Source organism: Delphinapterus leucas, chromosome 3 (genome assembly GCF_059928025.1).
Source record: "Delphinapterus leucas isolate spDelLeu-1000000601 "Yukka" chromosome 3, BTC_Dleu_Yukka2, whole genome shotgun sequence".
Classification (NCBI taxonomy): Eukaryota; Metazoa; Chordata; class Mammalia; order Artiodactyla; family Monodontidae; genus Delphinapterus; species Delphinapterus leucas.
Window position 1 is genome coordinate 119,525,026 of NC_143131.1, and position 12,791 is coordinate 119,537,816.

At 40.0% G+C, this 12,791-nt stretch overlaps 1 protein-coding gene across 5 annotated transcripts in view; it reads right to left on the minus strand.

Moving 5' to 3' along the window:
* The window catches only part of DIAPH1 (diaphanous related formin 1), a 95,019-nt gene that overhangs the window by 11,048 nt on the left and 71,180 nt on the right, over nt 1-12,791 (minus strand). For 4 of the 5 annotated variants that reach the window (XM_089909400.1, XM_089909401.1, XM_089909402.1 and 1 more), the window contains 6 exons: nt 6,588-6,686; nt 2,336-2,430; nt 1,914-2,015; nt 1,454-1,693; nt 1,192-1,321; nt 327-452 (listed from right to left, as the gene is read on the minus strand). In XM_089909400.1, the coding sequence (XP_089765526.1) occupies nt 327-452; nt 1,192-1,321; nt 1,454-1,693; nt 1,914-2,015; nt 2,336-2,430; nt 6,588-6,686 (792 nt within the window). Of the gene's footprint in view, nt 1-301; nt 453-1,191; nt 1,322-1,453; nt 1,694-1,913; nt 2,016-2,335; nt 2,431-6,587; nt 6,687-12,791 lie in introns of all 5 variants that reach the window. The other variant, XM_089909404.1, reaches the window with a different exon arrangement.

Consider the following 12,791-nt stretch of genomic DNA (forward strand, 5'->3'; position numbering starts at 1 on the left):
CAAATCAGAAGTCCAGTGGCAGTGGTTATCTTTGGGAAGGGGAGGGAGAAGGGAATATGTATGTGTGTGTAGTATGGGGTGTGTGTGTCTGGCAGGTGGGGAGATGGGGCAGAGGGCAAGGGAGACTTTTACTTTATCTGCATGGTTTGATGCAAACCACAACAATGAGAATGCTTTCAAGAACTATGCATTTAATGAAAAAACATTTTTTAATGAAAAACCATTTTTTAAGGAAAAATTGTGTATCATCGTATCTATCCTGTTGTCCCCCCACGGGAAGTTCTTTTTTTTCCTAGGGGGCAACTCCCTCCTTTCAAGAAAGGATATGGTCATTTTTTCAACGAACTTGTCTTTCTCATCTGTGGCAGCTGGAAAATTCTGAATATCACGTTCCACATCAGAAATCTGTTTCTTCATCTGATCTAGGTTCTTTTGCAAGTTTTCAGCAGAAACTAAAGTAGACACAAAAACAGACAGCAAGAGCTTTTACTACCTCCAGTCTCAAAACCCTATTCTGTTCTTCAGGGCACTGCTCCAGTCTGTACATCCAGCTGGTACTTAATTATTTTAGTCCTCTCACGTGCTCTCTAATTGTTTCACACAGCTTTTCAGTGAAACTATAAATTACTTGATGATTAAACCTCCAGCCTCCATAAGCTGTACAATACTAAGAAGAGAAGAGAGGCTTCATTTAATTTAACAAGAATCTATGAAATCCCCCGGGATCTTGGTCTCATTTATTTTAGAGAACAGGGTTTGGGAGGAAGGAGACCTTACACAGAAATATAGAGGGTGGGCAGAAATCTGTTCCCATTTCTACTGAATGCTGCTTTTTCTTTGCCTAGTCCCAGGACGGTGAGGCCTGGTTTTTGCTAATCCAGTCTACGCTTTCTGAATGAGAAAAACTGTTGACTTAAACTAAAAATACCTGCCTTTCTTCTAGTTGTTTTTTTGGTGTCTGGTGTTTCCCTAAGAAGGGAAAGAGCGCTTCCCACTTCTGTACATGGAGACCTCTCTTCTGCCCGATACTCCTCCCTGTGGCTTAGACATCATGCCTGTGCTCTCTCCCGTTCCTTAAAATTGTCTGAACTGAAAATGATCTAAAATCTAGACTGAGTCTTCTTTCCCTACCCCGTGCAGAGATTTCTGGGGCTTGGAACCACCTTCTAGCTTCACCCCAATCTGCCTCACCTCGGCTGGCTTTCTCCACGTGGGCAAGCTCATCTGGAAACTTGAGGACCTCGGGATGGTCATTCTCACACAACTCAGCCAAGAAGTGCAACAACGTCATCTTCTGATCTGTGGACTTGGTGTCTCGAAGCTTGGGGGAAGAGGAGAAATGGTGAGTCCTGACACGCCCACGATCACCTCAGGCCGACAGCAGTTTGCCACACTGGGCTCCTAGAGGCCACAGCCTTCCCTTCCACCGTCCTGCTCTAACCCCCTGGCTCACCTTACAGAGGAAGCTGATACTGAAGCCGAAAGCACCAGCATTCCTGGAACCAGCATTCATATAGTTTCCAACAAGCAAGGTCAACTCCAGGAGGCTAGAGAAGTTCTCGCTCTTCCGCAACTCCTCACATGCGGCAGTGACAGAAACAATCTCTGGCTTGATATTCTCCACTTGCTCACTGAACTGCAGCTTGAAGAGGATGGCATTGAGGCGAGGCCGCAGGCGGGGCACAGCGCCCATCTGGGGAGAGACAAGCAGTTCCGTTATAGCCAACAGAGAGAGAGGAAAGGAAGAAGAAGATACAGGCTTAAGCCTCCTATGGCAGAATCTGAGTTCCAGGGTAGGGAGGAGAAAGAGAGAAAGATGGGTTCAGAATAGACAAGAGGCCAGGAGCAAGTGCCCCGGATGCTCTCGGGGAAGAGGGGGTCAGAGAAGAGTCTATGCCACAGGCCTCACTCACCACGACGCCGAACTGCTCTGACTCAGCCAGATCATCATATTCGTCCTTCAGTTCGGAAAGCATTTTTAACTGCTCTGGCTCTGGCATCTGCTTAATGAGATTCTGCAAGACAGAAGGGACTGTCTAAGTTTGAGGGGGATGAGCTGACAACTTGAGCCTCCTGTCAGTCCCTCGCTCTGCCCAAAGACCACGAAGAAGGAGACACGGGCTGGGGTGGGGGTGGGGGGGCAGTTAGTGAGATGGCAGGGCTTTTGAAAAATATACCAGAAATAACCTGATCACCAGAGAGATGGAAGCTTATATAAAGCCAGCATTCTTTAAGTCAACGATGCTTACAGAGTCCTCGTCGTCTAGGCAGAGAGGAGACAGAGCTAGTGTATAGCAATGCAAAGAGCCAGCTCCAGAATGACCTTGCTCCTTACCTGGATCATAGACTCAGTCAGAACAGCCTCATTCACCTCCAGGATGACATTCTTAATCTCTTGATAGGGCATGCGGAAGGAACCCAAAAAGATTGCTGCCAGGAAATGAGATATAAAGACATGTTCTTCTCAGTCTCTTCCCGCTTCCAGCCCACCCTACAAACCTACGCTGGACATCCTTCCTGGGAGTGCTCTCTTAAAGTCATGATCTGAAACCTCCACCAGCTCCCCACTGCCTGTATAGTTAAGCTCCAAGTTCCTGAGCTCAGTGTTTAAGGTTCCCACCTCCCAGCTTTCCCTCCCACGAATCCTCACATTTATGTCACACGCCAGCCACACTGTTCCAAGCACCACATTCTACAAACACCTTGTCTTTGCTCACACAGGAAGTCTTTGATCTCTCTCTATATATACATCAAAAATGTTCACCCTGTTCTATTTTAGTTCCTCACTCCCTTGACTCCATCCTCAAAGCTGCCACTGCCTTGAAATGCTCTGATTCTTAAATTGCCACATCCCATTCCCCAACAAACACTTCCCATCCTTTCAGCTCTCTCACTTATCCCTAAATTGACTCTTCAGTCTCATCAGAGTGCTCTCTTCCTGCGCGCTCTCTCTCTCCCACGAGAGAGATGACCACTCCATTTTCTCTGAATGTCTCAGTTCTACTTTGCTTTCTCTGTTTAACCTAGACCCTGTAGTCTACCCTTTCACTCCCATTCTATTATTACTACTATTCTTATTCTCTTGTTTCCTTCTCCTTCCAGTCCTTAGTTAACCCAGCCATCTCATATCTCTCCTCTTACACCTGGGCTGATGAACACTGCAGATCAGATTCTACGAATCTGAAGTGGCACCGGTGATGGTGGGGAATCCTTCTGTGTGTCCCTACTCCACGCTCTCCTGGCTCTCTTGGCAGCTCCTCCACATAAAATATCCCCATTCTCCCAAATGTCCTGCCACTTCCCCATTTGTTCTAAACAGGCCTTGCTGCTTTTTACTGAGAAAAATTGAAGCCATCGGTCAAATTACTTGCTAAGCTTTCTCTCATGCCACTTATAAACTGAGCACTGGGGGCCCTCAGTTGGAACCAGACTAGAAAAGGCTCGAGTAAGGGCTATTTTGGAATCATCTAGAAGAAAACTTGTGCCGACACTTCTTTACGTAAGCTTAGCAGAGTTATATCCATATACTCATCCTTTTCTCGTGTTTCAATAGAACAGGTAGCCCTAAGGACCTTTTCCTTCAGCATATACAGTGGGCCTTCCGCATCTGTGGATACAGAGGGCCAACTATACTACACCATTTTATATAAAGGACTTGAGCACCCATGGATTTCGGTATATGAGGGGGGTTCTGGAACCTATCCCCCACAGGTACCGAGGGACAACGATATACACGTTCAAGTTTTTCCTATCTTAAAAAAAAATCCTCCCCGATGCAACATTCTTAATTACCAACTTCCTTCTTTCCTTCACTTTATAACATTCTAAAAACATAACAGTCTATTCTTGCTTCCACATTCCCATTAATTCTTCTGTCCCCACAAAGTCAGTGAAAAGATGACAATCATTTGTTGAGTGTATACTCCATGTAAGACCTAGTATCTTAAACACAATCTACACATATGATCTCATTTAACCCTACTTATAATAATGTATAAGTTCGTATTATTAACCACATTTGACAGAAAAGGAAACATACTTAAAGAAGTTAAGCTACCCGTCCAAGGTCACACTGCTAGTAAGGGTTGGAGCCAGGATTTAAATACAAACGGATTCCAGAGCTTCTGTTCTTAACACTTAGGCTATACTAAAATTATTCCTGCCTAAGTCACTGGCTTTCCTAATGCCAGACCCAAAAGACACTTCTCCTGTCCTGATTTCACTTGACTATGACTCCCACTTCTTAGACTATGTCAGACTATTTTTCTTGCTGTTCCTTTCCAGCCTTCTTTGAGGTCTCCCCTTTTTGTTACCTGCCCCCCCAAATATTAATGACCTTCAAAGCAAATTATTGGCTTCAACTATGACTCATATACTATTTCTTAAATTCTTATCTCCAGCCAGACATTCCTCCTGATTTCTATACCCAAATGCCTAATACACCCATCCTGTTGGAAGATTCCCACAGGAACCTTAAATTCTATCCTAAAATTAAATCAATCATTCCTACCTACCACTCTGCCATCTCTCACTCACGCCCACCATTTCTCCCACAAAAGACAGAATCTGCTCCTGCTGGATTTTCCTATTTCAATAAGTGGTACCACTCTCTATAGAGTGATCTTAACCCAAGAAAACATCTCCTTTATCCCCTCTATCAATCACTAAGTTCCATTAATTCTATCTTCTTAATATCTTCTGCCTTCCTATTCACTCTTACAACTTAGTTTCAGGCCTTGATCACCTCTCGCCTAGTTTAAAGCCATAACGTAACACATCTCTCTGCCTAGAGTCTTCCCCTACCCTAGCAATCCGGCCTCATAATCACTGCTGAAGTAGCCCTCCCTCAAATTACATAGGGTTGTATCACTCACTTTCCTGATTAAAATCCCTCCAATAACTTTCACAGTTTTTAGGATAAGATACATACTTCTTAGCCTAAGCCTATCAGACTTCTTCATGATCTAGCCTCTATGTCTATTTCTTGAAAGCTTCTTCAACCACCACTCCCCCACATATGGCCTTTACTCAGCTGTACTCAACTACTTGCAGTTCTTGAACTGCACACATGCCTCTGTGCCTTCATACATGCTGATCCCTCTGCCTGAAACAAGCCAGCCCTCACCCTTCATTTAGTTTGTTGTAAATAGTTTTAAGCAGTACTTCATTTAGAATGACTGAGCTCTCTCCAATACTCCTCCCACTTGATTTAGATGCCCCCTTGCCCAGTGCTCTCATAAGCTTCCTAGCACACCTCCATCGTAACACTTACCAACTTGTGCTATAACCATTATTTACTTTTCTGTCTCTACCAGACATATGGCTCATGAGGATAGGGACTACCTTACTTAGTTTTGCATCCTCACCATATAAGAGGCACTTAATAATCACTGAATCACTAAATAACACCTAGACCCTCCTAATCTCAATTCTCTTCCTAAATTCTGTTTCCCATATTGATATCATTCAACTGGAAATAACAATGTACTACCCCACAGTCTTTTATCATTTTCTAAAATAACAATTGCTCATTTTAATGTTGCTAGAGATAATCTTAAGAGGAACTATCTCACATCACTTTCATTTCCATAAAAGGACTTACCTACAGACACTATTGAGTAATATCTGTTGCCAATGATCTAAGATTATATAGTCAAGAATTGTAAAGGCTTACTGTTCTCATTATGTCACTGACTATACTTGTGGGTATGTGTCCTCATTACCTGTGTGATCTTGGCCAAGTCATAACATCTGAACGTTAGTTTTCTCACTTGGTAAAATGGGGACAACAGCCATGTCACTGGATCATGAGTGGGCTTTATGGAATACATACCCTTTCATCTCTGAAACACACACCTAGTATGTGCCTAATAGAGCCTGAAACCCGGCAGACCTTCAAATATTTGTTGAACAAATATTTAAATCTTCATTATGCAACATAAAGTAGGGATATCAACAGTTGAAGTGAACAAAAAAAAAATGAACATTCATTCTGATCATTAAATACTACCTATATCAACCCTGCAGAGGAGTTTCTGATCTGAAATTTGCCACCAATCACAGTTATGAGTATAGGTAGCAAGTTCAGAACAGAACTCTTTGAAGTTATTGATCCTACTCTGAGAAGTACAGGATTTACATTATTTATTCTAAACCACAAAGTTACTTTAGATTTGATGGAAGTCAAGCCAGTGCCCACCTTTAAAGGAAATACTTAAAAGAAAATGAGAAAGAAGGAAATGTGCAGTGGCTAGAACATTTGTGTTAGATTTTCTGTGGATGCAATGGAAATAGTAATGGCTTTGAAATAAGAAAATATGAGGTTCAACTCCCAGACCTGCCTCTTACCCGCTATGTGACTAGGCAAATTCCTAAAAGTCCTATTAGCCTTTATTTTCTTGCTGTAAAACTAGATGCTAACAATCCTGCAGTGCTATTGAAGGGATCAGATATCAGGTATTTACTATGCAATGCCAGGAACTAACAGATGGAAGTTTCATATCAAGGGACCCTGGATCCACGAGAATTAAGCTCTTAGAAAAAAACGCCTTCATATTTCAAATTGCTGAGATCACCGAGTTACTCACAGAGATTCTGGGCTGTCTTTGAATCCAACACCTTTAACTCTTTCACTTTTTTCTTTTGCACAGATTTCTTTTCTTCTCCACCTTCCTGATCCTTCTTGGCTAGCAAGGGAAAGATTAGAAAAGTATGATTAAGGACAAACCACATCTATGTCTAAATGAACTACTGTTCCAGCCTAGAGATACTCTTCACTTCCTCTCTATTAGTAATGGTCTTCCTATTAAATTCCTTCAAGGATAACCTCCTCTTTAGCCACCCACCCTTCTATTACTGACTTCCCCCTCCAGCTATAATAAATATATCATTTTCATTTCTTTAATAGTTAGCAATAATACTTTCCCACCCATAGCCTATCTACTTGTAGGGAACAGCAAATTTTCTTTCTGTAAAGGACCAAATAGTAAATATTTTAGGCTTTGCAGACTATGTGGTCTGTCTCAACTGCTCAACTCTGCCACTACAGAGTGAAAGCTGTCACAGACAATACATAAACCAATGAGCATGACTATGTTCCAATGAAACTTTACTTACAAAAACAGGTGGTCAGCCTAAGGGCTATAGTTTGCCAACCCCTGTACTAGAGTCTTCCACTGTGTTATCCTTTTGTGCTTATTATTACTTATCTTTCAAGCTCTGTCTTGATCATGAATTCCCTATAAACATTTTCTTGATCCCCAAATGGGTATGATCTCTCTCAGAATCCCCACTGAATGTGATACTTTTTTACAGCAAGTCCTCTCACTGACTTTGTCATAATCACATATAATCTCTCCTCTACAAGATGAGGACTTTGTTATTCCTCTTCGAAAAATCTCATGGCATAAAAACATATTCCTAGTATATAAATATCATGTTGGTACACGCACAGAAGGTATAATACACTCCTTTCCTTCTACACTCTTCTCAGATGATCCAAAACCAACGTACTCTTCTCTGATAAAGGTAGTCACTCTCTGCTTTGATGAGCTAATTTTCGTGGTGTCTGTTACTTAGATTTCATTCAACAATTAATAATTCAATGTTCATGACATTTCATATATATCATCTTGCTCTTTCTAAATCCTGTGTTACTTTGTAAGTGTGGATACCTTCCCGCCCCATTTGGATTTTGAACTTCAAGAGCATGGGCAAAATAATTCTTCACTATATCACTCCCTCAGCACCTAGCATGACAGTAACATTCTCTCAAAAACGATTTACACTGCCTATTGAGAAGGATTCAGCAGCAGATAGAAAGAGAAACAGGCACTGTTCTGGACAGACAATTGTAAAATATTTTGTCAACTTCTCAGAAAGCCTTATGGGACTATCTCTTTAAGAAGTATCAAGAAAGTGACAAAGCTAGTTGCTTTTGAGGAGAGGAATGGGGTGCTTGACTATGGAAGAGGGAGGAATACTCTTCAACACAAACCCTGTTATACTGGTTGAATTTTAAACCATATGAAAAGTATTACCTGGTATAAATAAATAAGAAAGCGAACAAAAAAGAAAGTTATATGGCAAAAGGTACAAAGAACTATTAATAAAAAAACACATCCTTTGGCCTGAGAGTTCTAACTTGAAGAAGGAAAATGCTAAATAGATGAAGATTAGTTATTTAAGTAAAGACTTATTGAGTACCTGCGTGTGCCAGGCTCTGTTCTGGGTACCAGGAATAAAACAAAATAGAAAATAGAAAAATAGAGAAAAACTCCTGCCTTCATGGAACTTATATTCTAATGAAGAGAAATAGACAATAAACCAGCTAATAGATAAAATAGTATATTAGATGGTCATAAGTGCTATGAAAAGAAAACCAAGTAAGGAAGAGAACTGGGGGATTTGATGAGGGGACGGATTATAACTTTAGTGGGATGACCAGGGAAGGTCTTAGTGAGAATGTGACATGACAGTAAAGACCTTTTATAAGGTGAGAAAGCAAAGCAATTCAGGCAGAGAGAACAACAAATGCAAAGGCCTGAGACAGCAGCAGGCCCTGATGTGCTAAAGGAAAAGCAAAAAGGTCATTATTCGTGGAGTAGATGGAATGAGGGGGAGAGCTGGAGCTGAAGTCAGAGAGGCCCTAAGGACAGATCATATAAAAAAATGAAGGGCTTCCCTGGTGGCACAGTGGTTGAGAGTCCGCCTGCCGATGCAGGGGACACAGGTTCGTGCCCCGGTCTGGGAAGATCCCACATGCTGTGGAGCAGCTGGGCCCGTGAGCCATGGCTGCTGAGCCTGCGCTCCACAACGGGAGAGGCCACAACAGTGAGAGGCCCGCGTACCGAAAAAAAAAAAAAAAGAAAACCATGGGTAGTCAGATAAAAATTTAGACTTAAAACATCCAGACTGTATCACAAAACCTTAGAAGCAGAGGGGCAAAGTACAAGTAAATCTCTCATTTTATATAGATAAAGTGAAAAGATACAGAGTCACTGCTGATGTTGAAAAATAGAAAAAACAGATTCAACTTTTTGCCTGGCAATAAGATAAAAATAAATGAGAAGTATAAATACAAGAAAGAAAGGGATGAAAATGTCATTTCTGTGGAAGATATAACTACATGTAGAATTCAAGACAACTACTAGAAGTAATGAAGAACTACTAATGAATAATTCAGTAAAGGTGACAGATAAAAGACAAGCATATGGGCTTCCAGTTTCACCAAAATGGAGTAGCCCCATGTGGAGGAAATACTATTATATTTAAAAATTGGGGAAGGTAAAGGGACCTAAATGGAAATACACTTTCTACACTTCACGTGGACTGGTAAAACACTGATATCGTTAGACTGGGAAAAGTTATGTGTGTATAATGTAATACCTAGAGCAACACCTAAGCAAACTGTATAAAGTGATACACTCAGGCATTATAAATTAAAATGGAATAAAAAATATTCAAAAAAACACAGAACAGTAAAAAAAAAAGGAGGAAGCATACAGAAGACAACACAGTGGCAGACTTAAGCCCTAAAATATCAGTAGTTACCTTTAATATAAATGGTCTAAATATACCAATTAACTGAGATTGGCTGTAGTGTAAGTACCTGACAGTTTGTTTTTCTTTAAATTGTAATATAAGTACCTGATAATAAGCTTTTGATTGCTGAGGCATCCACTTCAAAAACATCCATCTTGAATAAACATATTGCCAGCTACACAACTAGATAAAGAACCAGGCCACCATCCATGAAGTTCCTCTTTTAGAAAGCCGTGGGTGACCTACATAACTGATCATTAGAGTGACCCTGCTTTTCCTTTTGTGCACTTTAATTCCCGCTCTCATGTTTTAAATTCACCAATAAAGAGTGAACCCATGAAACCCTAGGCACCTCACCCTCAACCCCAATAAAGGAAGAAGCCCAGGGATGACCTAGAGCCCCCTACCCATCTCTCTTCCTGTGACCTCAATGTGTGGCCTGAGACATGTCATTCAGGACCTGTGAGCAATAAAACCTTGCTTGTTCTCTGATGCTTGTTGCTGAGGTGCATCTTGCAATCCTAATAAGAACCACAAGGGCTGGTCCAGCCACAACACTGGCCCAGGTAAGTGCCCCCAGGCATTCCCAGGCAACAGCATTAGTAGGCTGAGACCTACACAAAATATGGCAGAGTGGATTAACAAAAGACCCAACAATATGCTTCAAACACAAAGGCTGAATGTAAAAGGCTGAAAACAGGTATACCGTGCAAACATTAATTAAAAATAAAAGCAGAGTGGCTATATTCTATCCAGTGAGTAGACTTCAGAGCAAAGAAAATAGCTGGAGACAAAGAGGGACATTACATGATGATTAAAGGATCAATCCACCAGGAAGACATAACAATTCTAAATGTGTATGCACCAAACAACAGAGCCTTAAATATAAGAAACAAAAACTGATAGAGATGAAATGAGGAAACCAGCACAGCCAAGCCACAATAATACTTCAAGGCATTAATACCCTATCTCAGTAATGGGTGGAACTCTATACAAAAAATCAACAAGGATATAGAAGTGAACAGTAAAATCAATCAACAGGGTCTAATTGATATATACATATATAGAACACTTCATCCAACAAGAGCAGAATAAATTTTTTTAAAGTGCTCACTGAATATCCACCAAGAAAAATATCCACCTGGGCCATAAAATAAACCTCAACAAATTTAAAGGATTAAAATCATAGAGCATGTTCTCTGACCATAATGGAATCAAACTGTAAATCAATAACAGAAAGATAACAGGAAAACATCCAAACACTTGGAAACTAAAGAACCACTTCTAAATAATTTGTGGGTCAAAGAGGAAATCTCACAATAAATTTAAAAAATACATTAGAAATGAATGAAAATGAAAGTACAACATATCAAAATATATGGGGCATAGCTGAAGCAATGCTGAGAGGAAAACTGACAGTGCTAAGTTTATATCAGAAAAGAAGAAAGAGCTCAAATCAGTAATCTAACTTCCTACTTCAACAAAGTAGAAAAAGAAGAAAAAAAATAAACCCAAAGCACGCAGAAGGAAGGAAATATAAAAGAACAGAAGTCAGTAACAATGAAAACCACAGGAAAAAAACCTCAACGACACAAAAAGCTGGTTTAAAAAATAAATTAATAAAATAGACACACCTCTAGAAATACTGACAAAGATAAAAAGAGAGAAGACCTATCTCTCCAACATCAGGAATGAAACAATATCACTTTAGGTCCTGCAGCCATCAAAAGGATAACAAGGGAATAATACAAACAACTTAGTACTCATAAACTGAACAATTTACCAAAAAATGGACCAATTCCTCAAAACCCACAAACTACTGAAACTCAACCAAGATGAAACAGATAACTTGAGTATTACTGAAATCATTTAAAAAACTGAATTCATAACTAAAAGTCTCCTGAACAGAAAATCTCCTGGCCAAAAGGTTTCACTAGAGAATTCTACCAAACATTTCAAGAAAAATTAATGCCAATCTCCTCCAAAAAATAAAAAAGGAAAAAATACTTTCTACTTCATTTTATGAATGCCACCAAATTATCCACTTTAAATGGTTAATTTTATGATAGGTGAATTTCACCTTAATAAAAAAATCTGTAATTTTTAAACATCTGTTTAAGATATTTAAAATCACTAATTAAATCAGTGAAATTTGAATATGGATTGTATATTAGATAACAGTATTATATCAATGATAAATTTCCTAAATGTGATAATTACACTGTAGTTACGAAAAAGAAAGTCCTTATACTTGGGAAAGGCATGCTGAAGAACTTAGGGGTAAAGGGCCATGAAGTTGGTACTTTATCTCAAACAGTTCAGTTAAAAAAGAAAAAGAGAGAATATTCACAGCAGCATTATTCATAATAGCCAAAACATAGAAACAACCCAATGTCCACCAACTGACAAATGGAAAGACAAAATGTGGTATATCTATACAGTAGAGTAGTATTCGGCCATAAAAAGGAATGAAGTGCTAATACATGCTAAAACATGGGTGAACCTTGCAAACGTCAGGATTAGTGAAAAAGTCAGACACAAAAGTGTACATATTGTATGAGTACACTGATACAAGACATCTAGGATAGGCAAATTCAGAGACAGAAAGTAGATCAGTGGTTGCCAAGTTGTGGGAAAAAGAAGTGGAGAGTGACTGCTAATGAACTGAGGGTTTCTTTTGTGTGTAATGAGAATGTTCTAGAATTAATTCAGTGGCTGCACCACTTTGTGATATACAAAAGACCATGGAATTGTACACATTAAGGGTGAATTTATCTTAATACATAAATAAACACATACATGCATACAACGAACCACAGGTCTAGATAGAAACCCTAAAACTATTAACCTTCTAAAAGAAATCATATGGAATTCCCTGGTGGTCCAGTGGTTAGGGCTTGGTGCTTTCACTGCCATGGCCCAGGTTCAATCCCTAGTCAGGAAACTAAGCTCTTACAAGCTGTGCAACACAGCCAAAAAGAAAAAAAAAGACATCAGAAAAATTTTCACCACTTTGGAGTAGGCAAAGATCTTTCAGAAATAAAAAAGTACAAACCATGTGGTAGGAAGAATCCTAAGTTGGCATCCTGGGACTTTCTTGGAGTTCTAGGAAACTAGGAGTTTCCCTCCTAGTGCACATACCCTGTATAATCCTCTCCCTTGAATGTGAGTGGGCTTGACTTATTCTGGTGAGCCCTTTTTTGTTGTTTTTTTTTTTTTTGTGGTACGTGGGCCTCTCACTGTTGTGG